Source organism: Empidonax traillii, unplaced genomic scaffold (genome assembly GCF_003031625.1).
Source record: "Empidonax traillii isolate 1590-97213 ecotype Southwest subspecies unplaced genomic scaffold, ASM303162v1 scaffold1059:size195157, whole genome shotgun sequence".
NCBI lineage: Eukaryota > Metazoa > Chordata > Aves > Passeriformes > Tyrannidae > Empidonax > Empidonax traillii.
This window is the reverse complement of record NW_020956252.1, coordinates 83,895-109,729: the sequence shown is the minus strand read 5'-3', so window position 1 is coordinate 109,729 and position 25,835 is coordinate 83,895. Positions and strand designations below refer to the sequence as shown.

Sequence of the window (25,835 nt, the reverse complement as noted above, 5' to 3'; positions counted from 1 at the left end):
GTCCCTTCCTCCGCAGGGAAACCTGCCACGAGCCATCTGGCCACTGAGAAGGGCTTGCTGTCACCAGCCTGGGTGCTGGCATGTGTAAGAACCAAAAACGTGACTGTGGTGATGGGCTGGCACCTGCAATCTCTCCACAAACACCTTGACATGGAGCTGTAGTTTCAGACAAGTAAATTCCTTTCTTGCAAGGAGCCTCCCCAAGCAGCTGTGGGGAGGGAGGGTTCGCTCCACGATCACCAGTGTGGTGTGAAGTGCAGGCCTGAACGTGCAGTCCCTCCTCCCTCCTCTTGATCCATGCAAAACCAGTGAAATTTGAAGCCCTTTTATTTCCTCCAGAGGATCCCTTAAAAAAAAATTTAAAAAAAAAAAAAAAAAAAAAAAAAAATTATTCATCTGGAACTTCCAGCTTGCCCTGTTTTCTGAGTGCCTTTTTTCAATTTAATATCAGTTTTAGAACGAAAGATTTCTATGCGAAAGCCAAGAGAGGAGCTGGTAAAAAGAGGGGTTCTGTTGGAAGAGCCTGAGCAGGGTGAGTCTGCAAACCAACTTCTCCTGTCTGTGTCTTGTGTAGCTGATCTTCCTCTGGCCAAACCTCACCCTTGGGACACGAATTTAAGGGCTCTGTGCTGTGGTTCCTGCCTGTTTTACCCTTTTCAGTGCTTTCTCTGGTCTGATTCTCACACACTGATTTTCACAGCCTGCTCAGGGAGGAAGATGCTGCTGAGGAAGCTCAGTGCCTGTCTTGGACACATTCCAGGGTGGGAAGGCTGTGCTGTGGCTCACTTCCCATCCTGTCCACTCCCTCCCTGTCCTGCTCCTGATCCCTTGTCCTGTCCTGCCAATCTCTGCTGTTACTCACCACCTTCCAGCTGTTCCAATCACATTCCCAGCGGCACTGGGGGAGAGGTGCTGACCCTGTGGCTCCAGCTTGGGAAAAGAGTCAAAAATGAATGATTTCTGAGCTGCATTTCCTCCGAAAGATGCTTCATGGTGTGGTGTCATAGTCACCACTAAGCTTATTAAAGCTTGCCCTGCTTTAATCTAAGTCTCAGAGGTCTGATCCCCTTCTGTGTCATCCCTGATGTCTCCGAGTTGGATCACGCTGCCAAAACAGGTTCTCAGATCACCACTGAGTCACCTGCTGTGAGTTGGGGGGTGTGGGTTCAAGGGAGGGGGCAGGAAGGTGAGGTGGGATGGCAGCCCTCCTGTCTGGGTGGGGTCATGGTCCTTGGATTAGGGTGTGATTGCCCCTCAGTGCAGAGGCAGCCTCGGCCTGGTGCAAATCTCAGTCTAAGAAAGCTGCGAAGTGGGGGGAAAAAGTGGAGGTGAAAAAGTGGTTTTCAGACCAAACCACTGAAAGCAAACCTGAGAGAAAGAGTCTTGACACAGCTCTGCTGTAATGCTGCCTCTACACCCACCCGAGGGTGTCAGGGCAGCGCTGGAGGAAGAGCTCAGCGGGTACAGGAGGGTGTGAGGTCACAGGATGAAACTGGAAGAGACATCAAAGACCTTGGGCACCAAACTTCCAACTGGAGATGGCAGAGGAGAGCGAGATCTTCCACGCTGTAAGGGTGTAACAGAAGCCTGGCTTAGGGGTGGAATTATTTTCTGCTTTGAGTCATCTGCTCTGCTTTTAGAAGCAGAAGATGGGTGTAATGTGGCCAAAGTGCAAACCCCCAGCACGAGGGAGCGGTGGGGGCTGGCAGGAGGGGCAGATTAGAGGCGCATTATCTAAATCCCTCCTGGGAGTTTAAGACACTTGGGCGGTCATAAGACGTGAGGGTGGGTTATTGTGTTTGTTTGCAGTCCTAAAACCCGCTCTTACAAGGTCAGTTAATTTTCTTAGGAGGGTTCTTAGCGGGGGGGGAAAAACGCTGGAAACCCCTTGAGATGAGGAAGTGAGGAGGCAGGGGAAGGAGGTGTGGTGGAGGTGAGGCTGGGAGAGGAGGCCCTGCTGCTCTCTGGGCTCCAGATTGTGGGTACTGGGCTCAGAGTAAGGTAAAGGAGGTGGCATTGGATCTCCTGACCTTGAAGGAGGTCACTGGACCTGAAGCTGGGAGGGAGGTGGTGGGAGAAGCCATCGGGAGCTGAGAAGGGCAGGCAGGGTTGAGTCTTACTGTTCCCTCCTCCCTTACCGAAAACTTCGGATAACCAGAGGCAGTTCCATAAAAACCTCTGGCTCATCCCTTGAGTTTCAGCCCTGTCTGGGGAGGAAACTCCCTCTTGTTGCTGTCTGTGCTTCCTGCTTTTCAGGGAAGGGCAGGGAGCGAGCGGGGCAGCGCCGTCTGCCAGCTCCTCCCAGGAACCCAGGCTGCTTCTTGTGGAAGAGAAATCCTGGGGAGCTTTTGGCTCCTTGGCAGCTTTGCTTTCAGCTTCTGAATCACTCCAGGATGGGGAAGGGGAGGTAATACTTGGGGGAGAGAGGAAAGGTGAAGAGGGCAGTGGAATAAATGACCAAAAATCAGAGCAGCAGAGTGTGCTGGGGTCTGCAGTCTGGAGGGCCTTGATGCCACCTGCTGCAGTTGGTGCAGAGAGGGTAGACTGAAAGGATTTTTAATCAAATTGATGATGTATCCAAATTTTCTTGAGTTGGAAAGCAGTCAAAATGGCCATGTCCCATTAGAGTGAGTGCTGAAGTCTGATATTGGGAATAACATCGTCAAGAGTTTGTGCTGTCGGGGCAGTTATTAAGAATGGTTGAGTATTTCCTCTCGGGGTTTGAAATGCTCTCAAAATTAAAAGCTGGAAAGAGGAACCTTTTCCAAAAGAGGTTTTGCTTCTGACCTTGGGAAACTCCATGCTAGAATCTGTAAAAGCAGAAATAGCCAAGGTGAGCTACATCAGCATCTGGAGCTGTATCATTACACCTGATTAAAACAAAGGTAAAGTGAAGAAACCTGCTTTGCTGATGTGCATTGAATTTTATGCCAAATTCAGGGTAGGAACAGAAGAAAAACAGAGGTGCTTCCAGTAACTTGAAGACTTTATCAAAATCTACTATTGCATGTGCAGTAGGTGCCCTGGCTCATGTTGGAACCTATTGCAGCAGGGAATCGGTGGCTGCTCTCTGATGGTGGGTGGATACAAAAGCTGCTGGAGTATTTTGACTGCAGTCACAACTTCCTTGGGCTGTGGCACAGCACTGGGCACACCAGGAGGAAGGGCAGGACAGGAAGAAGAAAAACCTTTGATGGTAAAATACAAAGCTGTACTATTTACTTGTTGACGATGAACTCAAGGGCTCCCAGCCCCCAGCTGGGTGGTTGCTGTGCTCTCCTGTGCAGAAGGTGACTGAAGAACAGCTGCTTCAGAAGCCAGAGAGGAGCTGGTGTGGCTCTGTGGTGGTTCAGTCAGCTCAGCCAGCTCTCCTCTCTGCTGCCTTCTGAGTGTTTGCTCTTTGCTTCTGTCCCCTCCCCTCCCCCTGCAGATGGTGAAGAGCCAGAGAAGCTGAACCCCCCTGCACTGAAGAATGGCCACACAGTCCCCATCAGTGGGCCCGGGCTCTGTGACCTGCCCAGCCAGGAGGAAGAGGCCACAAAGCCCTCCAACCTTAGGAAGCCTGTTCCAGCAGAGGAACTGAAAAAGAGGCAGGGTAAGAAACCAGCTGTGTGCAGACTCGGGGCTTTGGATTATCCCAGGACCAGTTTTGGATTCCCATCTGATTGTTTCCGCTCTCCAGTCCCTTAAACTGAGCTGTCTCCCTTTGCAGGCTCTTCCAGCAGCCACCCTGGGCCCGAACTGGAACCACCTCAGGAGCCACATGGTCCCAGACAGCCTCTCCTTCCTCCAAAAAGACCCCCCTCCACCTCCCAGGAGGCAAACGAGGCGCAGGCGAAGGATCCAACGCCCGCCAGCAGCTCTGCAAGAACTGCCCCCTCCACCACAGCCCCCACTGCAGCAAAGACAGTCAATCCCACAGCTGCCCCTTCCCCAGCCCCCAGGACTCTGCTCCCTGCTCCTGCCAGTGCCAACACTACTGCTCCCACCAGTACAACCAGCACAGCTCCTGCCAAACAGCCTCCTGTCCCCCCTCCCAAACCTGTCAACAGAAATAGCAACTCACTAATAGGTAAGTGACGCCCATGAGCTGGTTTTTGTGCCCTGGGATGTCCTGGAGCCACTGCTCCAAGACTCTCTTCCGTTCATAAGGGAAGATTTTTGGTTGTATCATGAATGTCTGAGCGTTCTTCCTGAAAACAATCCAGTTTGGACTTGGATCTGCCAGTGTTTAGCCAGGACACACGTGTGTTGGGAACAGTGTAATTACTGGAGTCCTCTGCTGTGAGCCATCCAATCTGTTCCCAGCAGCTACCTGCAGGAAGGAGTCCCTGCCTGCTTTTCCTCTGTCAGCTCTAAGGCAGTGTCTGAATGTTGATGCTTCACTGAGGGCTGGGATTCAGCCAGGACTGGGAGATGGTGGATGAGATTTTGCTTTGCGAGACTGCGGTCAGGGACAATTCCTGCTTTCAGCTGGTTTGGGGGGGGGAAAAAAAAAAAACCAACAAACTAACCCAAAAAATGCACATCACACCAAAAAAATGTCTGTCACGGCTGTCACTGCAGGGCCATGTGGTTTCCCCTCAGTGCAGAGAGGCAGGGATAATTCAGGCTTCCCTGGTTCTACTCAGGCACCTCCTCTAAGGTCCGTGGCTGGGATATTGCCATATTAGTCTTGTCCCTAAGTCTTGTCCCACGGATAAATCAGCTCAACTGTAATTTGAGCTGATTCTTCCCACTTGGAGAATTAAATGCCTTTATCTCTGCAACTTTTCTAAGCAGAAGATTTGGGGGAGAGTTTCGTAAAGCTGGTTTAGTCTCTGCTCTCTGTAGGAGTTCTGAGGTGGGGGGGGTCTTAAAGATGCAGCATTGAGAGCTGGGGTGACTTGCATGCAGTCTGTTTGTATCTCAGGCAGTTCTGTTACAGACACCTCCTAATCTTTGGACACAGAGGAGGAGGGAGGCTCCTGGGAAGATCATTCCCACAGGTTTGCACTGTTATCACAGAAACTGGAGGCGTCACCCAGGTGTGGTTTGGGAGGCAGTGGTGGATGTGCAGGTTGCCATCTGAAGTAGCCTGAGTGGCTGCTTTCAGTGTGAGCTGGTGGCTCTGCTCTGCTGGGGGCTCACCTTGCTCTGGCAGGTTTTGCAAGTGACCTTGATATGGTGTTAAACACTCCCATGTGCCAGACCAGCTTGATTAGCCTGGCCATGCCCGAGCACTCCATGAAATACCTTCTTGTTTTCTTTAAGCTGCTTGCACACACTGCAGATGGCATTTGAAATGCCCCAGCGCTAATTGCAGGAGGTACTTGGTGGAACAAAAAGTGTGGCTGGAGGCAGGAGTGTGTCCAACATCTGTTCAGAGCCCATCCTGCTTCTTCCCAACAGCCACAGGGTGTGCAGGGAAAGGGAGTGGAGAGGAAAGGTCACCCTCTTTGTCCTAAAATTCCTGACAGTGCTCATTCTCAGAGCAGTTCTTGTGTCTGATGCAGCAGCTGAGAATAAGGCTCAGGAAAGCCTTCTGGGGAGTGGGAATTTATTCAGCAGCAGCTTGAACAGGGAACAGGGTGCTGTCCTGCTGTCCCAGAGCTTGGCAGCAGCCCCAGGGCAGATTTCAGGAGACACTGGACCCCCCTGGGCTGGAGCTGAGGGCACTCGGGTGTTTTGCACAATCTTGCCCTTAATCTACGAGGGGAAAGTCTGAAAATGCTAAACATCCCAAAAATGTGCCCACCTCTCTGCAGCTATGCGGCCTTATCTCTGGGAACGCTCCTGCTCGCAGCACCCTCTCGTGGTGCCTGCGCTGCGGGCTCTGTGCTGGGCACACGGGTGTGTCACATCACCCGCTCCGCTCCGGGGGAACCAGCAGCAAACCTCACCCGCTTCAGGCAAAGCCTTTCCGAGCCCCAGAAGCCATGGATATGCGGATATGTTCAAGGCTGGAAACTCCTAAGGGAAGAGCAGTCTTCACTGGTGCAGCTTCTTCCCTAGGAATGGAGCGGGGTTTGAGGAAGCTGAGGTTGCCCACTGCAGGCATTTCCCATGTCTCCGTTTCTCCCTCTCTCCTCCATCACACAGCAGATATGTAGGCTCAAGGCTTTTAGGCATTTTGGGAAGTTTTGCTAGTTATTTTGTGGTTTATTTGGGTATTAAGGAACGGAGTTCAGAGGGAGGGGAGCGGAATCTCATCCTGAGGAGCTGCTGGCAGCAGGATGTTCTCCACCTGGGTCTGATGGGTGGGTGGAAATGGGGAGAGCACACTGCTGCCTGCAGCTCTGCTGACTTTTACCTTTGAGCAAAAGGTAGGATTTTAAGACTCTTTGAGACTTCCCACAAAGGTCTTTAATGTGCAGGGGAGCTGTTAACACAACTGGAGTCTGGGGTGTCCTGGATGTGTCAGATTCCTTTGTTGCTGTAAATACAGCCTTAAAGTGCCCACATTCCTGGGTGAGCTGCATGTGCTGTCACTTGAGGACTGGTGCCATTCGTCTCTCTCCAGAGCAGCAGGATCTCTCCCAGCCTGCTTATTTTTGGCTGCTCTCCTGAGTCTTACCTTTGCTGCGGGAAGGACAAACTAGAGCCTTGCAACCTGGTTATTTCTGGCACCAGGATCCAGTAAAAAGCAGCAGAGTCTGCCCAGTCCCAGGCTCTGCCTGGCCGTGCTTCTTCCACGCTGCTGATGGGTATCTGGAAAATTCCCCGTTAAACACCGTGGCTTTTGTGGTTTTTATTTCCAGCTGAACTTTCCCAGGCAATGAACAGTGGTACCGCCTTGTCCAAGCCTTCCCCTCCTCTCCCCCCGAAGAGGGGCCTCGTGCCCAACAACACGTCGGAGGTTGTCCCCTCCAAGCCCCCCCACGACAGGACGGGAACAGCGACTCGCCCGGCGCCAATCCCGCTGCACGTGAGCTCGGCTCACCCGCCGCCCTCGCCCTCACCGCCCCTGCCCACACACGTGCCCCCTGAGCCCCCACGCATGCCCCTGCCCACCCCCACCCCCAGCCTGGACCCCCCGCGCTCCCTGGACCTGCCCACCGAGACGCCGCCTCCTCCGGAGGAGTTCAGGTCCGTGGAAGCGTTGAAGAGGACGGCGGAGCAAGGCTTCGGAGAGCCCCACGTGCTGCCCCGCCTGCCCCAGATCCCGCTGCACATCCGGATCCAGCAGGCTCTGAACAGCCCCCTGCCCGTCACCCCCCCGCCCGAGGGGTCCCACAGGGCTCACTCCCTGCTCTTTGAGAACGATGGATTCGGGGATGACAACGGCACCCTGGGCAGGACAAGGTCCCTGCCCATCACCATCGAGATGCTCAAAGTGTGAGTACCCCCTGGACGTGTGGTGGCTCTTGCAGCTCCTGAGAGCCCGTGGTGCGGTGAGGAGGGCTCTGGGCAGGGCTGGTGTCTCTGCTGAAACCACTTTCCCTGTTGGCCAACTCTGATTCAGCCTCTTAAGGGCCAGAACAACTTCCCGGTGAAATTACCCCCGGTTCTGGGATTTTACTGCTCGCAAAGGGAAATGGGTTCCAGACTGCAAACACAGGCTGATGCCAGGAATCCAAGCCTGGCCTGTCTTTAATTGCACCAAGACAAAACAAGGTCCTGGATTCCATCCATTTGTGGCCTTCCTTGGCCTTTCATTTTGCAAAACTGAAGTGGGAAAAGGGCTGTCTTGTAATAGCAGAGCTGAACCTGCAAGTCCCAAAGTAGTGGGGTCAGAAGGCTGTTTTGGTTTTGCAGAACCTGCCTCTGGCATTTCTTCTGCCAGAGCTTCCTGTGCTTTGGGAAGAGGGGACAGTGCAGGATCCTGGGGTGGCTCTTGCTCCTCTGGTTCCTGGGCTCCCTTGAGGAGAGCTAATGAGTTGTTGACCCCAGGCGTGTTCCCCAGCCCCTGTGCCATGTGTTAAGAGGTGTAATAGTGTGCTTCTCGTTAGTCCAGACGATGAGGAAGAGGAAGAAGATGACCAGGAAGAGGAGCAGAATCCGGGTCCTCGTGTATATATTGGAGATGTGCCATCTGTCACAGTCATCCCCAAACTGGTACCCCAGGTCCTGCCAGAGGAGCGGGAAGGAGACGAAGGGATGAGCGACTCTGACTCGGAGGGGCCCATCCTGTACAAAGATGATGAGGATGAGGAGGAAGATGAAAGCCATAACAGTAAGGCTTTGACATTGCAGCTGGCTTTTTTATTTCTCTGCTGAACCTGTGCCTGGCTATACTGAGATCTGGATCAAAGAGCTGGTTCCCACAGCGCAGCAGAGCAGCTGGTTCTCGGTTTCCTGATGTACCACATGTCCTCTGCCTCGCTTTTTCCAAGGCTCTGCAGCCAAACCTGTGCTCTCACCTGCTGAGTGCACCCCTCCAGTTGCAGATGGCTCCTGCAGCAGCCTGTGCTGTCCCAGCCCCTCAGGTGGGACAGCTTTAGGTGAGCATGTGGCGTCACACAGGAGCGCTGGATGCTGCTGCCGTAGCGCAGAGCTTGGGAAACACAGAGAGAGGACAGATCTCCCTCAGGGAGAGCACAACTGCCAGGGATCGTGGCTGGGATTGCTGGGCTCAGGCTCTGCAGCCTTGAGCTGCATCCCGTTGCTCTCCCTCCCCACAGGCACGTTGGCCAACAAGGTGAAGAGGAAAGACACGCTGGCTATAAAGCTGGGGAACGCGACCGCGCCGCAGGAGGACAAGATCGTTTTCCCTCGGAAGAGCAAGGAGGAGTGGAACGAGATCCGGCAGCAGATCGGGACAACGCTGATCAGGTACAGGGAAGAAGGAGGGCGTTCTGTCTGAACTGCTGGCTGGGGTGGGATTGGGCAAAGCTGGTGCCTTGTCTATCGGCCTGTGCTGGAATAGGGTGGGTGGTTGGGCACGGCAGCTGCAGCAGGGCTGGGAGGATGAGCGTTGCTGTTCCTCCCTGCTTACAAAAGTTGGGAGTTCCTCCTGGAGTTGAGCAACAGCCCCTGACAGGCCCCTGTTTCCAGAGTTAAATGGATCAAAAGGGGAAAATCCCAAGGGCTGCAGAAATGTAAAAGACAGATGGTGTAGAAAGGTATGGGTGGGTGGACAAAGCTGGTGACAGTCCAGGCTCTGCTCTGTGCTTGAGCTCCCTGCACAGCTGCTTTCTGAGGGTGCACAGCCCTTCCCAGACCTGTGCCGGTGGCTGAGCAGCTGTTTGAGCGGAGCAGAGCACAAACAGGGCAGCAGTGATCCCCACTGGCAAGTGAGGAGTGTGGAGTAGGCTCTCCAGAGCACCAAAACCAGACAGTTGTGTCCTTCATCCCCTGCTGAGAGGGCTACAGATATAACATAACGCTCTTGTCACACTTTTTCTTCAGGCGACTGAGCCAGAGACCCACAGCGGAAGAGCTGGAGCAGAGGAACATCCTGCAGCGTGAGTAGCGCTTGTGTGGGGGTCCTGAGAAATACAATGTTTGCCCATCTTAGTTCATTGGGAGGGAATGGTTTTAAACTGAAACAGATTTACATTAGATTTTGGGAGTAAACTCATCCCTGTGAGGGTGGGGAGGCCCTGGCACAGGTTGCCCAGAGAAGCTGTGGCTGCCCCATCCCTGGAAGTGTCCAAGGCCAGGTTGGACAGGGCTTGGAGCAACCTGGGCTGGTGGAAGGTGTCCCTGCCCACAGCAAGTGATCTTTGATGTCCCTTCCAGCTCCATTCATTCTGTGATAATACAGGCTGCCTGTCCCCTGCCTGGCTCCTCCGAGTGTGTGAGCTGGTTCAGACTCTGCTGTTACCCAGCAAGGGCTGTGAAAGGTGTTTTGTTTGGGCTGGACTTTCATTTGTGGTCCAGACATTACAGCATTGCATTGCATGATCCCAAAAGCAGCAGTGCATCGCTCAGTCAGGGCTGTTTCTCTTGGCCATGTCTCGTTCTGCAAAAGTTTTAAATAAACATCGTGAGGAAAGGGAAATGTCAGTTCAGGAAGTTTCCATTTAAAATATTTATCTGTGCTGTTATTTTCTTTTAAACTCTAACAGCTTTGGGGAGGACCGAGCTGCAGAGTGGCTGAGATGTATTTTGGCAACACAGGCATTAGTCTTTAACATGAGAATGACTCGGTGGTGCTGCTTAAGGGCTATGTGGCCCCTGCTAGTCCAGGAGGTGACTCTGTATTGAGTTGGGCTGCTCTGTGTGCCTGTCCTAACTGCAGACATGCCACAGTGAGCCATCAGATGTGTAGAGAATCTGATGCAGCTCCACACTCTGCTTTGTTCTAGCCCAGAAAGCCCTTTTCAGAGCCTGATGCTTACATGAAAAATGTATTTTTTCCCTCCCCCTTGGCAGCCAAGAATGAGGCTGACCGTCAAGCTGAGAAGCGCGAGATCAAGCGCCGGCTCACCAGAAAGGTACTGCTGTCCCCCCGTGGTGACGGCCACCTGGCAGGGCTGGTGGCAGCGGGCACGGCGTGGGCACCGTGCTGTGGGGGCGGTCACGGGGCCATTGTGTAAGTGTCCCCAGTGCCCTCGGGCTGCGGGGACTTTGGAACGTGGGCTGTGACCCGCGGGGAGCCGCTGGCGCTGTTGGCAGCGCCAGATCTGAGCTGGCAGCGAGCGTAACGAGAGAGATGAGAACTAAATTTGGCACCTGGCACCTGCCGGGCCAGCGAACCTTTCTGCTCTAACACAGCTCTTCAGCGGCCGTGCCTCACAGCAGGCTCCCTAAAAACTCGTTTCTAAAGCAACAGCGGTGTGGGAGCTGGGCAGAGCAACAGCTGCTTTTAGCTGTTACATCCAGGTTACTTGGGGTTGTCATTCATGGCTGGGAGAAGCTTCCTTGGGGGCTGTGGGTGTGAAATGCCAAGTGTGGCCATCGCTGGGGTTGAGTTGAGGGGTGTCACGCAGGGCTCACCATTTAATAGCTATTCCCAAACCTTTCGTGTCTTCCTTCTCCATGGCAATGTGTCCTGGGTTCTGCCCTGTCCTGAGCTCATGATCCAAATGGGAATATCCAGTCTGTAAGAGGGTTTGCCTGCTCCCTTGCAGGATGTGAGCAGGACCTGGCAGTGTCTGTGGCTCAGGCCCAGCCAGGGAACTGGTTTTAGTTCTGCTCAGGGTGCTTAGTCCTGATCTGCTTCAAGGACAAGGCTCAGACTAACCTCCTTTGTTCTTGCTGGTGTTCAGCTTAGCCAAAGGCCTACGGTGGCAGAGCTGCAGGCCAGGAAGATCCTGAGGTTTAATGAATACGTGGAAGTCACAGATGCTCAGGACTATGACCGGCGAGCGGATAAGCCGTGGACAAAGCTGACACCAGCTGACAAGGTAACGGGGAGTGTCCTGGCCCCAGGTGGGACAGGGAGCCACACCAGGGTGGGAGCCAAGGAGATTTACTCTGTTCCTCTTGCCTCACCTCTTCGTCTTTACCCTCCCACTGAGCACCACCAGTGTCCCTTCACCCGTGTGTGCTGTCCCAGCTCCTCTTCCTGCTGCCTCATGGTGAGGTGGAGCCCAGGGGAGCTGGCAGGGAAATCTGTCCTGTTCCTCCCTGGCCACCTGTGGGACTGCCCAGCCCTGAGGTAGAGGAGGAGGGGCAGATTAAATTCAGTTAGTTCAGTGTGAATGAACTGCCAGACCTGGGGCGGCTGCTGCAGTCTGAGCCCTTTCCTTTACCAAAAAACAATCTCCCTCTCTGTGCAGGCGGCCATCAGGAAGGAGCTGAATGAGTTTAAGAGCTCTGAAATGGAAGTGCATGAGGAGAGCAAGCAGTTCACGAGGTGAGAACATGTTACTCAAGAGTTTTGGTCTTGTAGGAGCTGTTTAAGAGTTCTGTTCTTGGGGGGCCCGTGCTGAGGGGCACATTAAAACCTCAGAAAAATTATCTGTGCAGAAATGGGAGATTGAATGTCCCTTCCTGCCTTGGTGGTGAGGGGTGACTGGAGACACAAAGTGGGTTATTTTTCCTTTAACTGGGGCTTCCATCCTGGAAACTCAAAGTGACCAGTGGCTGGTTTGAGATGCATCTTAAACTAGTGTGACCTTGCAGCTGGAGTGGGCTTTTCTGGGGCTAGAGAAGCCACAGCCACAAAACACCTCGGTAATGAGCTGGGATATTATCTGTGAAGTCACCTGTGAATTGTGGCCCAAGTGATTCTTCTCCTTCCAGCTTTGTGAGGTGGAGTTGTTTGCAGAGCACAAGAGGTGACATTGTTTGATGTTTACAGCTTCCCCGAGGGATGGGAGTTCTGTGTTGATTCATTCAATTTACCCTCTTTGGCCATCTAACCATTTAACCTGGACAACACTCAGATTTTTTCACTTGGCTTTCAGGTACCATCGACCATAATCTTCCAAGAAGGGAGCAAGAGACCCTAGAGGCCTGGAAGTTCCCTGCGTCCCTCTCCTAGGCAATACAGCGAGGGTGGAACCCCCCAGCTCTTCCAAGATTTGCCTTCCAACCATATCCAGAAAAGGGCTTTCAGCCAGGGAAAGGGCAATCCTGTCTGAATGTAGCATTTCACTGGAACAAACACGTCTCTCGTGCCATCAGGCTGGAACTGACACTATACCTCGTGTGGCTCAGCAATAACCCCCTGCCAGGAGAACATGCCCAGGGGAACAGACTCCTTTTCGGGATGCAATTCCTCCTTTCCTCCTCTTTTCCATGAGGAAAGAGGGGGGGAAAAAAAAGAAGAAAAAGGCAGCTCTGGTGTTGAGAAGCTGAGGAGAGGATGTGCTTGGAAGCACGTGTGTGTATATTAGCTGTGTACAGAGAAACCTGGCACACAACTGACATGTCACTCGTTATTTTTTGGGGTTTTGCTTGTTTCTGTCATGTCCTTAATGTCCTGAATCACTACTGACCAACGGTTTGTTGTGCTGGAAGGGAACTGTATAGGTATTAACATATGCTGCATCTTTTTTGTAAAAAAAACCCACAAAACAAAAAAAAACAGAAACCACAGATGTATAAAACATTCCTTCCCCACCCTCTCACACTTGCTGTGATGTTAATAACAGATCTTGAGATATCTAGGATTGTTTAATGAATTACAGAACCAGGAAAATGACTGTTGCCTTTTAAAACTTTTTAATTTGGGGAAAAGGTGAGAGTAGTCAATCCTTTTTATTGTGGCTTCCTCTCAGATGTTTTTTACTCTCCCAAATCAGGGTTGAAACTTGCCTTTTTTTCTCATTTTTACAGCTAAACCTACCAGAAACTTGATAAAATTTCACTGTGTGGGTCGAAGGGAGTGGAGGAAGAGGTTTAAAAAGTGACCTTAAAAAGATGATTTTTCTCTTCTGAAAGAAGTTCTTCCTTAAATGTGGGGTTTAAAAAAAAAAAAAAAAAAAGAAATCTGGTATAGGCCACTGCTGTATTATGCACAAAACCTAAACCATGTGTGAGATGCCACTTGTGAGGGAAGGGAGTGTGGGGATGGAGAGAAGGGCTTTTTGCCTTGTTCACAGGCAGGGGTGGCAACACCCCGGCCACGACCCGGCACCCTCATGGGACATGGCGAGAGCTCTTCCCTCACCGCTCCCCCCCACCCCGCACTGTACAGCCACCTGTAGACTTAAACCATTGCGTTGTATATCAGTCTCCTCAGCAACAGATTTTAACTATGGAATAAAAGTATTTTAGGATTTTTTTTTTTTTTTTAAGAAAAACTAAACGGCTTTTGTGGTGTTTTTAACGCTAGGGCCTGAAGGGACGGGGCCGACCCCTGAAGGGGGGAGGGGGAGGGGGGGGCGAATCCATCATGGCGGTTCCTCCCTGAGGGGGCGGCATTTTCCGTGTTCCCAACGGCCGCCGCCGCCACTGCGCAGGCGCCGCTGGCCACGCCCCTTTTTCTTCCCGCCCAGGGGGCTCTGGCCCCGCCCCTCGCTCTCTGCTCTTGCCCATGTATGGTTTAACCCCGCCCCACGTGGCGCGCGTGCGCGGGTTTGCCACGCCCCTTTCCACTCTCTATAAATACCGCTGAGCGCCTGCCTTTGGCCTCTTTGTCGCCGAGGAGGGGAGCGGTAGTGAGGTAAATCTGATCCTATTCCACTCATTTTTATCCTCTATTTCGTTATGGCACGGGGTCCCCGCGGCCTTACAATCGCCTGCAGGGACGCCTCATCCTTTTCTTACCGCTGAAACAGGCCGTGGGTTACACGCGGCGGAGGGTGCCCCTCAGCCGCCCCCTCACGGCCCGCTCCATTTTCCACAGGTCACACTGTCCGCCTGCCCAGCCCGGCCTGCCCAGCTCGATCTACTGTAAGTACGGCGTGGCCACGTCTGCTCGCGGAGCTTGGGGGTGTAATTTTAAAAACACAAACCCCAACGTGGATATCCGGAGAAGTCGCTCTCTCCTGGCTCTGTCCGTGTGGCGCACGGGAGCGCAGGCCCTCGGGCCCGTGACGTACAGTCCCCTTCCACGACGTTGGAGAACAAGCCGGGCCACCGAGCCTGCAGCCTGCATATTCCTACTGCTTCTCTGAGCCCCCGGGCCGTTACAGAGGAGACAAACCATGCAGGAAACAATTCCACACACGCGGGATGGGGCGGGAGACGCATGCGGTCTGGGAAGGGGGGGGGGGGGGGTGGGGGGGGGAGGGGGAAAACGAGAAACTCCTGAGCAGTTCCATTAAATACTAGTTCCTTAATATACTTTTTTTTTTTTTCCTGTTTCCAGTTGTAAGGCTTGAGACAAGTTTAAGACTAGCACGAGTTTGGAAGGTGAGTGCACAAATAAGTGTTCTGTTCTCTTTAAAATTTAAACTTTGTATTACTGTTCGCTTAAAAATTTAAACATACTTTTAATCGGCTTTATCCGTTTCTAAGCCTCTTATGGGACAGTTGGATCGGCTTAAAGTGATTAAAGTCCAATCCCGAGCGTGTAGGTGTTGCTTAAAACAAAGTTTGGCTCAAACATTCCTAGCTTCTAAGATTTTTGTTGCATTTTGATTGCTTGGGGAAGGGGAGAAGAAGATGATTCCTGACCATTTAAAAAGGAAAAAAAAAGCTACAATCATAAATCTCTGCAGAGAAGAAAAAAAAATCCTTGCTGAAGTGAGAATAAGTAATGCTCTCCAGGCCTTACTTGGGTTACGTGGAAAAAAAAAGGAAAATTAATTTTATTTTCCTAAATATTACAGATACTGTATGGAAATAACAGAAGAAAACAGATTTTTAGCGGGAGAGGGTGAGTATATTGGGAGAATCGGCCCAAATAATTCAAAAGGGTAGTAGCTGAAGGCCAGTTCCTGCACTAATTGGCTGGGAGCAGGGAATACTTTAATTCGGTGGCTTTCCAGAGCATGTGCTTGTGCTGGGAAATGGCCACGTGTGTCCCGGGTCGCTTGGTGGGATGTGCAGCTCCTGGATTTTGGGGAGCGATGGAGCAGGGCCCTGGGTGCTGGGCACGTGTGTGAGAGATGCATGGGGGGAAAAAAACCCACGGGGAATGAGGTGGGATTGGATAAAAGGGCAAGTGAAAAGCCAAGGGCTGGCTGGCCCTGCGGGAAGGAGCTGCTTTGGGGGCCCTTCGGGAGGGGGGAGAGGGGGGGTGTAAGGAAAAAGCTCTCCTGTGGATCCGGACGTGCCAACCGCCCTCCCATCCAGAGGGAGTGCCAGCTGCCAGGGAAGCCACTCACCGACCTCGTGGGCCAAGGGCATTCCAGGGAAGCTGATCCTGGAAGGGGGTGGTGGCTCACGGGATGTGGGCGGGACCAGCAGTATGTGTGTATGTGTGTGTGTGTGCACCCTGAAATCAGCCCTGCTCAGTGCTGGTTCTAATTCTGTACTTAACCTGCAGTAGAGAATAAAATAAACTTGATTTGCTTCGGCTTGGTTTGTGTTTCATGGCGAGTGATCTGCTGGTTAATCCACTCAGTGTTAAAGGAAACCTCTGATGCTCCTGTTGGGTGTTTCTCACTTGTGGGAAGGTGGGATTCTGGTGTGGCGGTGTCCCCTCTCCAAAGAGTGTAGATAAACCCTCTGTTTAGGCTGGATTAGGAGCAGGTAATCCTTTAGTTCAGGGTCATACCAAGGCACAAAAACACCTTCATAAATCAGTAAGGGTTGAACCCAGATGGGTTTATGGATCTGGGCCTCAAGGCGTGTGGCTTTTGGGGGCAGAAGGATGGAGAGGGGTCACAAATCCTGTACCCTGTTCTAAGGGGAGTGATGTAGGGTGGGTTTTGGGGAGGTTCTGCAGGAGTTTACGGGTAGAGTACCCTGCAGCAGTTGCCTGCATATCCTGTCCTCGGCCATAAAACCCCCAGGGAAAGAGTCAGTGGGTGGATGTGCCCCTGCTCACCTGAGGAGATCCAGAACCAGCCTGGGATAACAAATATTCCAGGGTTATACCCCTCCCGAAAGGGTTTTCTGATGGCCTGGGCCCTGCAGGGCACCTTGGGATCAGTGAATCAGCTGAGGGTACAATTGGGAGCGTGATTTCATTACGAAAGGGCTATTAAATACCAAACTACAGGCCCTTGGTCTGGGACATCCCCAGGGCTGGATTTGCATGTTAACTAGAGCAGAATTAATCGGCAGAATGAAAAGGGAGAGAGTCATCCCATTAGATAAGGGGAGAAACTTGGCAGTTTGGTGTCCTCCTGTCACCCCAAGACACTCAGTTTGCTTCAAGAATGGAAGTGGATTGTCCACATTAAGCAGTGGGATGTTAAAAAATGTGGGAGCAGCTCTGTTGCCTCAACCCTGGCTTGGGGGCACCCCTGGGGTTCAGAGGCAGGATGGGTTATTTACACCAACGGGATTTATTGCCCAGGGGACACGGATTGTCCCAGGGCAGCAGCTGCCAGCCCTGCTTTCCTACCTGCCCTGTGTCCTCCTGTCCTACCTGCCGTGCTGCCCCATCTGACCTGTCTGTCCTACCTGTTCCTCTGCCCTTTCTGTCCTGCTTGTTCTGTGCCACCTGTCTTGTCACACCTGTACTTCTGCCCTGCTTGTCCGTCCTTTCTGCTCCGTTCCTCTTGTCCTGCCTGTCCTTTAGTCCTACTTACCCTTCTGTCCTGTCCTACCTGTCTTTCTGTCCTGCTTGTCTTTCTGTCCTGTCCTTTTTGTCCTACCTGTCCTTCTGTCCTGTCCTACCTCTCTTTCTGTCCTACCTGTCCCATCCCGCCTGTCCCCCTGTCCAGCCTGTGCTGTGTCCTGCCCTACCCCGTCCTTTCTGTCCTTCTCCCTTGTCTGTCCCACCTGTCCTGTCCTGCCTGTCATTCTGCTCTGTCTTTTGTCCTTCCTGTCCCATCCCACCCGTACCCCTGTCCAGCCTGTCCCCCGTGTCCTGTCCCCCCTGTCTGTCCCCCTGTCTGTCCCCGCCCGGGTCTGTTTGTCCCTGCCCGGTGCCCGCCGGCCGGCAGGGGGCGCTGCGGTGCGCGGAGCGCTCCGCGCGAGGCGGCAGCGCATGCGCAGGTCGGCTGGCGGCGCGGTGAGGGAGCGGCGGCGGCGCCGGGCCGGGAACGGGAGCGGGAACGGGAACGGGCGGGCCGGGATGGGCACACGGGCACGGCGGGCGAGAGGGGCACCAGGCCGGCCCCGCCGCGGCCGGGCGGTTCGAAGGGACAGCGGCGGCCCGCGCCAGGAGAGGCCGGGCCGGGCCGAGGCCTGCGCGGCCCCCCCACGTGAGGCGGCGGCGCGCGGAATTCGAATGGCGGGAAGGGGCTGGGATGGGGGGCCTCGGGGGGCGGCACGGGGGAGAGGGACATGGGCATGGACACGGCTCGGCTCGGGTAATGGGGAGCTCACGGGGTGCTGCTGCTTCTGGCTCCTCCTTGCCTCCCCTTTCCCCTTCCCGTCCTCCTTTCCCTTTCCCCTTCTCTTCCCCCTTTCTCCTTTCCCCTTCTCTTCCCTTCCCCCTTCCCTTCTTTCCCCTTCGTTCTTCCTTATCCCTTCTCTTTCTCCTTCCCTTCCACCTTTCCCTTCCCTCCCTGCCTGCCTGGACCTGACAGGTTGAGGATAGGGAGTGTGGACCAAACCTGCAGGGAACAACCCTCCATTCTCCCAAAGCAGGAGCAAGGATCAGTTTTCGAACCCCAGCTCATTCCCCAGCCCCTCAGGTGGCTTTTAGGGCAGGAGGGGACACACCAAACACCCCCAGCCCCGTGGGTGACCCCTGTTTGCGGCCTTTAGGTCCCACCATGCCGGGGAAACGCACCGCCAAGAACCCAGTGCCAGAGGAGGAGCCTCTGGAGAGGAAGAAAATTAAAGGTAAGGAAAACGCTGGGGAGGGGTTTCCCGTCCCCTTTCCCCAGGGATGAGCTTTGCCAGGAGGGCTGTACCCCTAACCCTTACATGTTCTCTCTCCTCACAGTCAGCCACCCGTCGCACCGCACACAACCTGGGCTGGTGCTGACCCTGGGCCAGGGCAATGTGGGCCAGCTGGGCCTGGGCGAGGACATCATGGAGAGGAAGAAGCCAGCCCTGGTGACCCTGCCGGAGATGGTGGTGCAGGCAGAGGCTGGAGGGATGCACACGGTGTGCCTGGGCCAGACAGGCAAGGTGGGTGTGAGACAGGGGGGCTGAGCTTCCCTTCTAGCCCAAACCAGTCCATGATTCTGTGATAACTCATCCTGGTGGGTCTCTGTCCCCTGACTCCACGCTCAGCCTGTTTTTCCCCTCCGGGCCCCGTCCCGACCCTTCTCTCTCTCCCTCTGCAGATCTACACCTTCGGCTGCAACGATGAAGGCGCCCTGGGGCGCGACACCTCGGAGGAAGGGTCTGAGACCTCCCCGGGGCCGGTGGAGCTGCAGGAGAAGGTGGTGCAGGTGTCAGCAGGGGACAGTCACACTGCTGCGCTGACCGAGGACGGCAGGGTCTTCGTGTGGGGCTCCTTCCGGGTACGCTGCTCCCCGGGGCGCCGGCAGCTCCCATTCCGGCAGCTGCTCCGGTGACTCACACCCCTGTGTCTGCCTCTCCACCCAGGATAACAACGGGGTGATCGGCCTGCTGGAGCCCATGAAGACAAGCTCCACTCCTGTGCTGCTCCAGCTGGATGCCCCCGTTGTTAAAATAGCCTCAGGTGAGCCCTCAGGGCTGCGGGGTCGGGCAGGGCCACGAGGGTGTCGCAACCCTTTGGGCAAGGTGAAGGTCCAGAAGGGCCATGACTTTTTCCACCCTTTTGGCTGCTCCAAGCCCGGTAGAAAGCTATGCTTGCTCTTCTCTTGTGTGTCTTTTAGCCCAAACAGATGTTTTTGCTCCCCAGTAGATTAACATATCAGGTTAATATTTGACCCAATCTGCTGTAAAATGCCTTGACCACAACCCCGGGGTCACGGCACTCACCCTCTGCGAGGCCTGAGGTAAGAGCAGAGCTGCCAGGAAGCTTGTCCAGGGCATGGGGGAGTTTGGGGGGCACCTGTGCCCTTAAACCTTCCCAGAGAAACGGCTTTGAAGTTTCCCAGGATCAGGAAGAGGGAGATCCTGGAGTTTTAAGTTGTGCCGCAAGCGGTGTCGAGGTGCCATAAACCCCACTGAGTTTTAGCAAGCTGGGATTTGCCTGTGGGATCCATCCTTTGGTGCTTGCTGATCGCTTCTCCCTGACTCCTTCTTCCCTCCTCTCCCAGGGAATGACCACCTGGTGATGCTGACGGTGGATGGTGACCTGTTCACGTGTGGCTGTGGCGAGCAGGGCCAGCTGGGCAGGGTGCCAGCGCTCTTTGCCAACCGAGGAGGACGGAAAGGGCTGCGTGAGTGGCTTTGGTTCTTTGGGCTGCATCCATTGGCCCCGGCTTTGCCCTTTCCAGAGGAGCAAAGGGACCCAGTCCCTGGTGCTTGTGTGTAATCAGTGACCTGAATGCAGTGAGGTGGGTCCTTAGATCCAGGGAATAGTCCCTGTGTGACACCTTGTCTCCTGTCCCCAGAGAGGCTGCTGGTCCCCCAGCTCGTCCCTGTCAGAGGCAAAGGGAGAAGAACCAAAATGCGCTTCCAGGACGCCTTTTGTGGGGCCTATTTCACTTTTGCTGTCACACAGGAGGGACACATCTATGGATTTGGCCTCTCCAACTACCACCAGCTGGGTGAGTCCCTCCAGATCTCCCACCAGTCCCGTACTGCCCTGGGTGCCCCAAATCCTTCACAGTAGGGACACACCAGAGCTGGAAACTGGGGTGGGGGGTCACCCTGCATAGCTCTGGGTTAGATCCCAGCCCCTGCAACTGACGAGTTTGAGCAGAAATTTGCTCTGGGGGCTCGGGAAGGGGGGGGTTGCTGTGTTCGTGTCTGGGGGGTGAGCCCCGGGGTTGGTGGCTCAGAGCTGGAGCCTGGCCTGGACTGTGTGTGTGCCCGTGGCCCTGATCTGGCCGGGTTTGTGCGTCCCACCCCGCAGGGACCCAGGACACCGAGCCCTGCTTCTCCCCGCAGAACCTCACCTGCTTCAAGAACTCCACCAAGTCCTGGGTCGGGTTCTCTGGTGGGCAGCACCACACGGTCTGCGTGGACTCCGAGGGTGAGTGGCACTGGGAATCACATGGAGCGGGACAAGGGGGACTCCCATAGCCCTTGTCCTGGCCAGGGAGGTGTCAGGGTGAGGGTGATGTGGTGGAGCTCTCCAAGTGTTCAAGGCAAGAAGGGTGGTGTGAGGTTGCAGCCAAGGGCAGGGAGGAACCTGGAGTCACCTGTGAAGGCTACTTCTGCACCCACACACCCTACTGATTTTGGGGAGCTCAAGGGTCTCTGTCCCACCCTGCCCCTCCTGGTTGGGTTCTGGGGTGTGGTAGGGAGGAGTGATGCTCCTTCAGGGGTCACACCTGGGGAGGGAGGGTCTGGCTGTGTCCTGCTGCTGCTTCTGCCCCCCTCAGGTCACCTGTCCCGTGTGTCCCTTGTGCTCCAGGTAAAGCCTACAGCCTGGGCAGGGCAGAGTACGGCCGGCTGGGCCTGGGGACGGGGGCAGAGGAGAAGAGCACACCCACAGTGATCCCAGAGCTCCCCAGCATCATCTCGGTGGCCTGTGGAGCGTCTGTCGGATACGCCGTCAGCAGTGACGGTGAGTGGGGGCTGGGAGTGCCCCCATCCCTCCATCCCAGCCACCCTGCATCCATCTATCCAGCCAGCCAGCCAGCCAGCCCCACACACTGCCAGCTGGGTCAGGACTGCAGCCTGCTCCTGGTGCTGGTCTCCTGTGGGCAGCTGGGCAGTGGCTGCTCAGATGTGTCTGTGTGCCCGTGGCAACAGGGTTGGTCATGGGGTGTTTACCAGGAGGGGGTTGTTGGCCTGACAGTCCCTTCTCTGACTGCTCTGTGCTCTGGTGCTGCAGCTGCCTGTGCACAGTGTCTGCAGGAATGAAGGTTTGGAAGGGGGCCTTGGGTTTGGTTCCCAATTGGCTGCATGATGGAACACCTGTCTGAGTGGCAAACGCTGCTCCTCTTCCTCCTGCCTGTGTTTCTGGCACACACAAACCCACTGCCTGGGCTGCTGGGTGCCCTTGGCTTTTGGGTTCCTGTTGGCTTGGGTCCCCTTGCATTTGGGTGCCGGATTCCCCTCCCAGCCCATCCTGAACTCAAACCTTGCCTTCCCCTCCGCTGCAGGACGAGCGTTTGCCTGGGGAATGGGCACCAACTACCAGCTGGGCACCGGGGAGGAGGACGATGTGTGGAGCCCGGTGGAGATGACAGGGAAGCAGCTGGAGAACCGGCGGGTGCTGGCCGTGTCCAGCGGAGGGCAGCACACCGTGCTGCTGGTCAGGGACAGGGAGCAGAGCTGATGGAGTGACGCCGCAGCCGAGCCCAGCGGGACCCACACACCCCCCACACCTCCCACCCGGCTCAGGGAGGGGTGATTTCCAGCTCTGGGGAGAGGGCAGGAGGCTCCCGGAGCGTGGCTGGAGCAGGGAGCGCTCCCGTGTTCTCCCTGCCAGTGTTGTGTCTGTCTGCCCGTGGTGCTCTGTCAGCTCCCGGGGTCGGCTCGGTCCTAAACTGGTCCCAACTCTGTGCCTGGATGGGTTTTCCACTTCTTCTCATCTCGGTTTTTTAATGTCTCCCAGCCTGGCAAAGCCGAAGGTCTTGTTCTTCACTGCACGATCAGGTTTGGGCATCTCCCTGAGCATGTTCCCCACATCTGGGTGCTCCTCCATCCCCTTCACCCAAACATCTTTTACCTCTCCGGCCTGGGTTTGCCCACTGCCACCCACCAAACCCCTCTGAGCTCCTTGCAGGGCGATCTCAGCCCGGCAGGAGCATTCCCAAGGGAGCTCTGTCCTTGCATCCAGGTGCAGTGGGGAGATCCTGCCTGGTGAGGGGGAACGCTGCTGGATGATGCCTGGCACACTGTGACTGCTGGAAAAGAATGGGAAGGGGGGCTCCTGCCTCCCACCCCTCACAGTTCTGAGCCAAAACACCCCAGGCTTGGGGAGCAGATTCCCTGCTCCCTCCACCCTGAGCAGCCGCCTCCAGCGCTGCTTTTTGCAGTCCTGGCCGCTCTCCCTCCTTCCCATTCCATTTGGAAACCCAACAGAATCCATCCCACGGGTGGGAACTTAGTTTAATTTTTTTTTTCCTCTTTCCCTTGCTGAGGAAGGAGCTTTTATTTGCTGTCAGGGCCTCGCTGAGCAGACACCCAACCCCCAGCTATGAATCGAATGGCTCGAAACAAGGGGACTCCTCCCACCCATCACCTCCCCGATCCAGCTGGTCTCGCTCCCTGTGCCCGGCCAGCCCCATCCTCTCCTTCCAGGAGGTGCCTTCCAGGTACCTGGAGTGAGGAGGGGTCTGCAAAGAGCTGCATTACAGCAATAGGAGGGGGGTGTGGGATGTGTGTGGGGACACACACACTGGGATTGTACAATGCTTCAGCAGGGGTTGGAGATTTTCTTCTTTTTTTTTTTTTTTTTTTTTTTTTAAAAAGAAAATGTAAAGTATTTTGGTCGATTAATCAAGGCAGAAAGGACAGAAAAACTTGTCATCTTTTAACATTTGGAATAAACTGAGTTTTTGTAAGCCCGGGCTTTTCCTGTGGTTTGGAATACGGTGGGCGAGCCGTGTCCCGGTGTTCCCGCGCAGTGCTGGGGCGCGGCCGCGGGATGGCAGCAGGAGAAGGCGCTGGGAGAACCGGGAACAGGGAGATGGGATGCTCCCTGCCATCCCTGTCACCCTCCCTGCCTGTCCGACGGGCCACCCCCGCGCTGTTCGGGTCTCCAGGGACACAGCTGAGACCACGGCGCGGCTGGGAGGGTCCTGGCACACCGGGTGCTCCAGCACGGAGACTGGCACCGACGGAGCCAATTCCCATATCCTGCTGTGACTGGGGCAAATTCCCTCATCCTCGTGGGACCCGAGCCCCGGGTCTCTGTTTACACTTAATTACTTTGGGCAGGAGCTGATTCCCCAACGAGCCTCTGGCCTGGGATGGGCTTTGGGCAGTGGGAGCAGCTCGGGCTACTCCGTGTTGGATGAGCTGGGATTTACAATCAGGGACGGCCTCGTTGGGGTCCAGCACGGGCTGGGGGGCGTTGGGGGCTCCCACCTTCCATCACTCAAGCTGTGTTTGTGTCGGTGGTTTCAGTTCTGGGTATGCAAAAAGCTTTATTTTCCCCTCTAAAGTTGGGGTGTGGGGCCCATGGGGGAATGTTTTGCCGCCAGGGGATCCAGCCCAGAATTCGCCCTCACTGTGGGCTGTGTTCCCTAATCCTGTGGTTAATGCTGCTCCCTGGGGACCATCACCATTTGGTGCTCTTCCATGAAATGGGACCTGGATACCTGATGGAGAAACTGCTCCTTGTCTTGGGCCAGATTCCCAGTGACAAGCTCAACATTAAGGTCTTGTTTCCAAAACCACCCTCAGCTGCCTGGGAGCCAAGACTCCCAATCCCAGTGCTCCCAGTCCCTCCCCATCCCCAGCACGGGCAGGGTTTTGTGTCCATCCCCCAGCTTTGGGCAATCTCCTTTTTTTTTGAGGGAGGGAAAACATCCCCTTGTGAATGGGGAGCCCATTGGTATTGTCATGAAACCAAGAGGGAAAGAAGGGCTGGAGAGAACAATAGGATTTAAAATATTCGGAGCTGATGAATCAGCCACCGTTGTCTTGGGAGCCAGAGTGACACTTCAGTGGGAAGCTGCTGGAAACTGGGGGAAGGATGAGCCCCCACGCAGCGGGGGGAGAGGGGAGGTGAAGGAAAACAACTTAATTGAGGAAAGGGAAATGTCTCATTAATGAGGTTTTGCGCTCACTGAGTGAATCGAGGGCGTTTTGGGGATGAGGAGGAGGAATTTGGGTCCTGGGGGAGGGTTTGGGGGGACCCCTGGCTGTGTCAGGATCCGGCCTCGGTCCATGGTGGAGGTTTTCCACCCTTCCAGACCCTTCCTCATTGCCAGGCAGTCCCTGTCAGCATCTCCAGCCCTGCACTCCCAGTCCCCATCTGTTGCTATTGGAAGTGCATAAAAGGCTTTTAATTTACAGACAAAAGCTGGGAAAGTGGAATCTGGGGGCTTTAGCCTCCTCAGAGGATCAGCCCTGGCAGTGTGGGGCTCTTCTGACCCCAGAATAAAAGCACTTCGGGTGTTGTTTGAGGGGCTTGTGGGGGATTTTTTTGTTTGTGTTTTTTAACACGTTGCTGTTTTGGATGCAAAACTCTACCTATGCAGTGGTGCTGCAGGATCTGCCAGGAGGGAATTGCATCTTCAGGAGGGTTTGGAGGACACTAGGTTGTTTTCTTGTTATCCCTTTCCTGCCTGGAAGAGGAAACGAGCTTTAATTATGGCCAAGCTGCCTGTTGTCGGGGTTTAATGATGGGTCTGCAAGCGGCAGAGAGAGTTTGGTCCTTGCACTGGGCTGTGTCACCTCCTTGAATCCCGTCATTAAGGCTGGAATCTGGCCAGTACACCCCAGGATAACGGGAATATGTAATGATCTGGTGTGGTTCCTGGTAGAGGAGTGTGTTGGGTGTTTCGGGGACGGGAATTGGGCTGAAATGAGTGACGTGTGGGTGTCTCTGCCCCTCTCCCAAAACTGTTCAAGTCCTGGTTCATCTCCTGTAACAACAGGGCAAAAAGAAGGAAAACTTTTCACCCGGCTCAGGACATCCCTTTGGAGCTGAGGGAATGGGATGTGGCTCCATCGCTGCTCAGAGGAGCCTCAGTGCTCCCCCTTCCCTTCCTCCCCACCCCGTTTGCTCAGGGAATAAAAAATAAAGCACAAATCAAGAGAATTTGTAACTCTGACAGGAGAGAAAAAAGCCTCTAGGAATTATTTATAATGTTGTGGTTTTTTCCCCCCTCCTAAATGATGAATTGCAAGACAAGCATCCCTGCGGGGCTGAGAGCCTGGATGCACCCCTGGCTGCTCCAGAGCGAGGAGGGTGGGAGATCTCACCCCTGCCCTCCCCAGGAAAGCCAAATCCCCTCATTGCCATCTGCATTATTAATTCCATCCTCAAGTCAGCCTAAACCTGCAGACAAAGGAACCGGCGTCATCCTAATTAATCACACGTGTAAAAATAAAGCCTGAGACATCAGGGCTCATTGTTAGGCGGATTAAGTAAAGGGAAAAAAAGGGGAAAAGGACTTTTTCTGCAGTGGGAAACGTGATTTAGGGCTGAAGGAGTCCCTGGAAATAGCTGGTAGGTGTGTGGCAGCTCCCGTGTGCCGGCACAGGTCGCTGCATTATTCAGCTGCTGGTTTAACTGGGCTGTGAAATCGCTGGAGTCGGGGCCTGGCTCCCGTTTCCCAGGGAGCTGGGAGATGGAGAGGGGTCCTGGAGAGTTGCTCCACCACCCCCAGGCTGGAATTCTGGGTTTCACACACCCACTGCCCTGGGAACTCACAAACAGAAGTAAGAAATGCCTTAAAATGCAAAGTCTCAGTAAGCCCAAGAGGAGTTTCAGGCTCCAACACCCATTTCTGTTGTTTTTTGTTGGTTTTTTTTTCACTAAACCCTCATTTGCATTT

General features: G+C 54.6%; 2 protein-coding genes and 1 non-coding gene across 9 annotated transcripts in view; all 3 read left to right on the top strand.

Moving 5' to 3' along the window:
- PHACTR4 (phosphatase and actin regulator 4) overlaps positions 1 to 13,603 on the top strand; it is a 62,811-nt gene extending 49,208 nt beyond the window's left edge. For 5 of the 6 annotated variants that reach the window (XM_027904423.1, XM_027904422.1, XM_027904425.1 and 2 more), the window contains 11 exons: positions 452 to 532; positions 3,431 to 3,595; positions 3,713 to 4,072; positions 6,741 to 7,317; positions 7,932 to 8,155; positions 8,604 to 8,754; positions 9,331 to 9,386; positions 10,300 to 10,361; positions 11,136 to 11,273; positions 11,649 to 11,725; positions 12,279 to 13,603. In XM_027904423.1, the coding sequence (XP_027760224.1) occupies positions 452 to 532; positions 3,431 to 3,595; positions 3,713 to 4,072; positions 6,741 to 7,317; positions 7,932 to 8,155; positions 8,604 to 8,754; positions 9,331 to 9,386; positions 10,300 to 10,361; positions 11,136 to 11,273; positions 11,649 to 11,725; positions 12,279 to 12,294 (1,907 nt within the window). In that variant the 3' untranslated portion in view covers positions 12,295 to 13,603. The remainder of the gene's footprint in view (positions 1 to 451; positions 533 to 3,430; positions 3,596 to 3,712; positions 4,073 to 6,740; positions 7,318 to 7,931; positions 8,156 to 8,603; positions 8,755 to 9,330; positions 9,387 to 10,299; positions 10,362 to 11,135; positions 11,274 to 11,648; positions 11,726 to 12,278) is intronic. The other variant, XM_027904426.1, reaches the window with a different exon arrangement.
- On the top strand, positions 103 to 21,729 carry RCC1 (regulator of chromosome condensation 1). Of its 2 annotated transcripts, XM_027904429.1 has the most exons (11): positions 103 to 108; positions 9,041 to 9,044; positions 18,091 to 18,168; positions 18,272 to 18,459; positions 18,618 to 18,797; positions 18,883 to 18,979; positions 19,524 to 19,646; positions 19,821 to 19,976; positions 20,285 to 20,404; positions 20,789 to 20,941; positions 21,483 to 21,729. In XM_027904429.1, the coding sequence occupies exons 3-11, from the start codon at positions 18,099 to 18,101 to the stop codon at positions 21,656 to 21,658; spliced, it is 1,263 nt and encodes a 420-aa protein (XP_027760230.1). In that variant the 5' UTR covers positions 103 to 108; positions 9,041 to 9,044; positions 18,091 to 18,098; the 3' UTR covers positions 21,659 to 21,729. The 2 variants fall into 2 exon arrangements, with proteins under 2 accessions (XP_027760230.1, XP_027760229.1); XM_027904428.1 differs by lacking the exons at positions 103 to 108; positions 9,041 to 9,044 and adding an exon at positions 17,375 to 17,389.
- LOC114068407 lies at positions 14,275 to 14,480 on the top strand. The gene has a single exon (XR_003573590.1). It is a non-coding gene; the product is annotated as a small nucleolar RNA SNORA73 family (small nucleolar RNA).
- Positions 21,730 to 25,835: the final 4,106 nt, after the last annotated feature.

What these genes read in the sequence shown, in the direction of transcription:
- RCC1 (XM_027904429.1), top strand. Translation starts at nt 18,099, where the DNA reads ATGCCGGGGAAACGCACCGCCAAGAACCCAGTGCCAGAGGAGGAGCCT. An exon ending in GCCTGGGCCAGACAGGCAAG is followed by an intron (nt 18,460 to 18,617) that starts GTGGGTGTGAGA and finishes CTCCCTCTGCAG; the next exon opens with ATCTACACCTTCGGCTGCAA. An exon ending in GGTCTGCGTGGACTCCGAGG is followed by an intron (nt 20,405 to 20,788) that starts GTGAGTGGCACT and finishes CTTGTGCTCCAG; the next exon opens with GTAAAGCCTACAGCCTGGGC.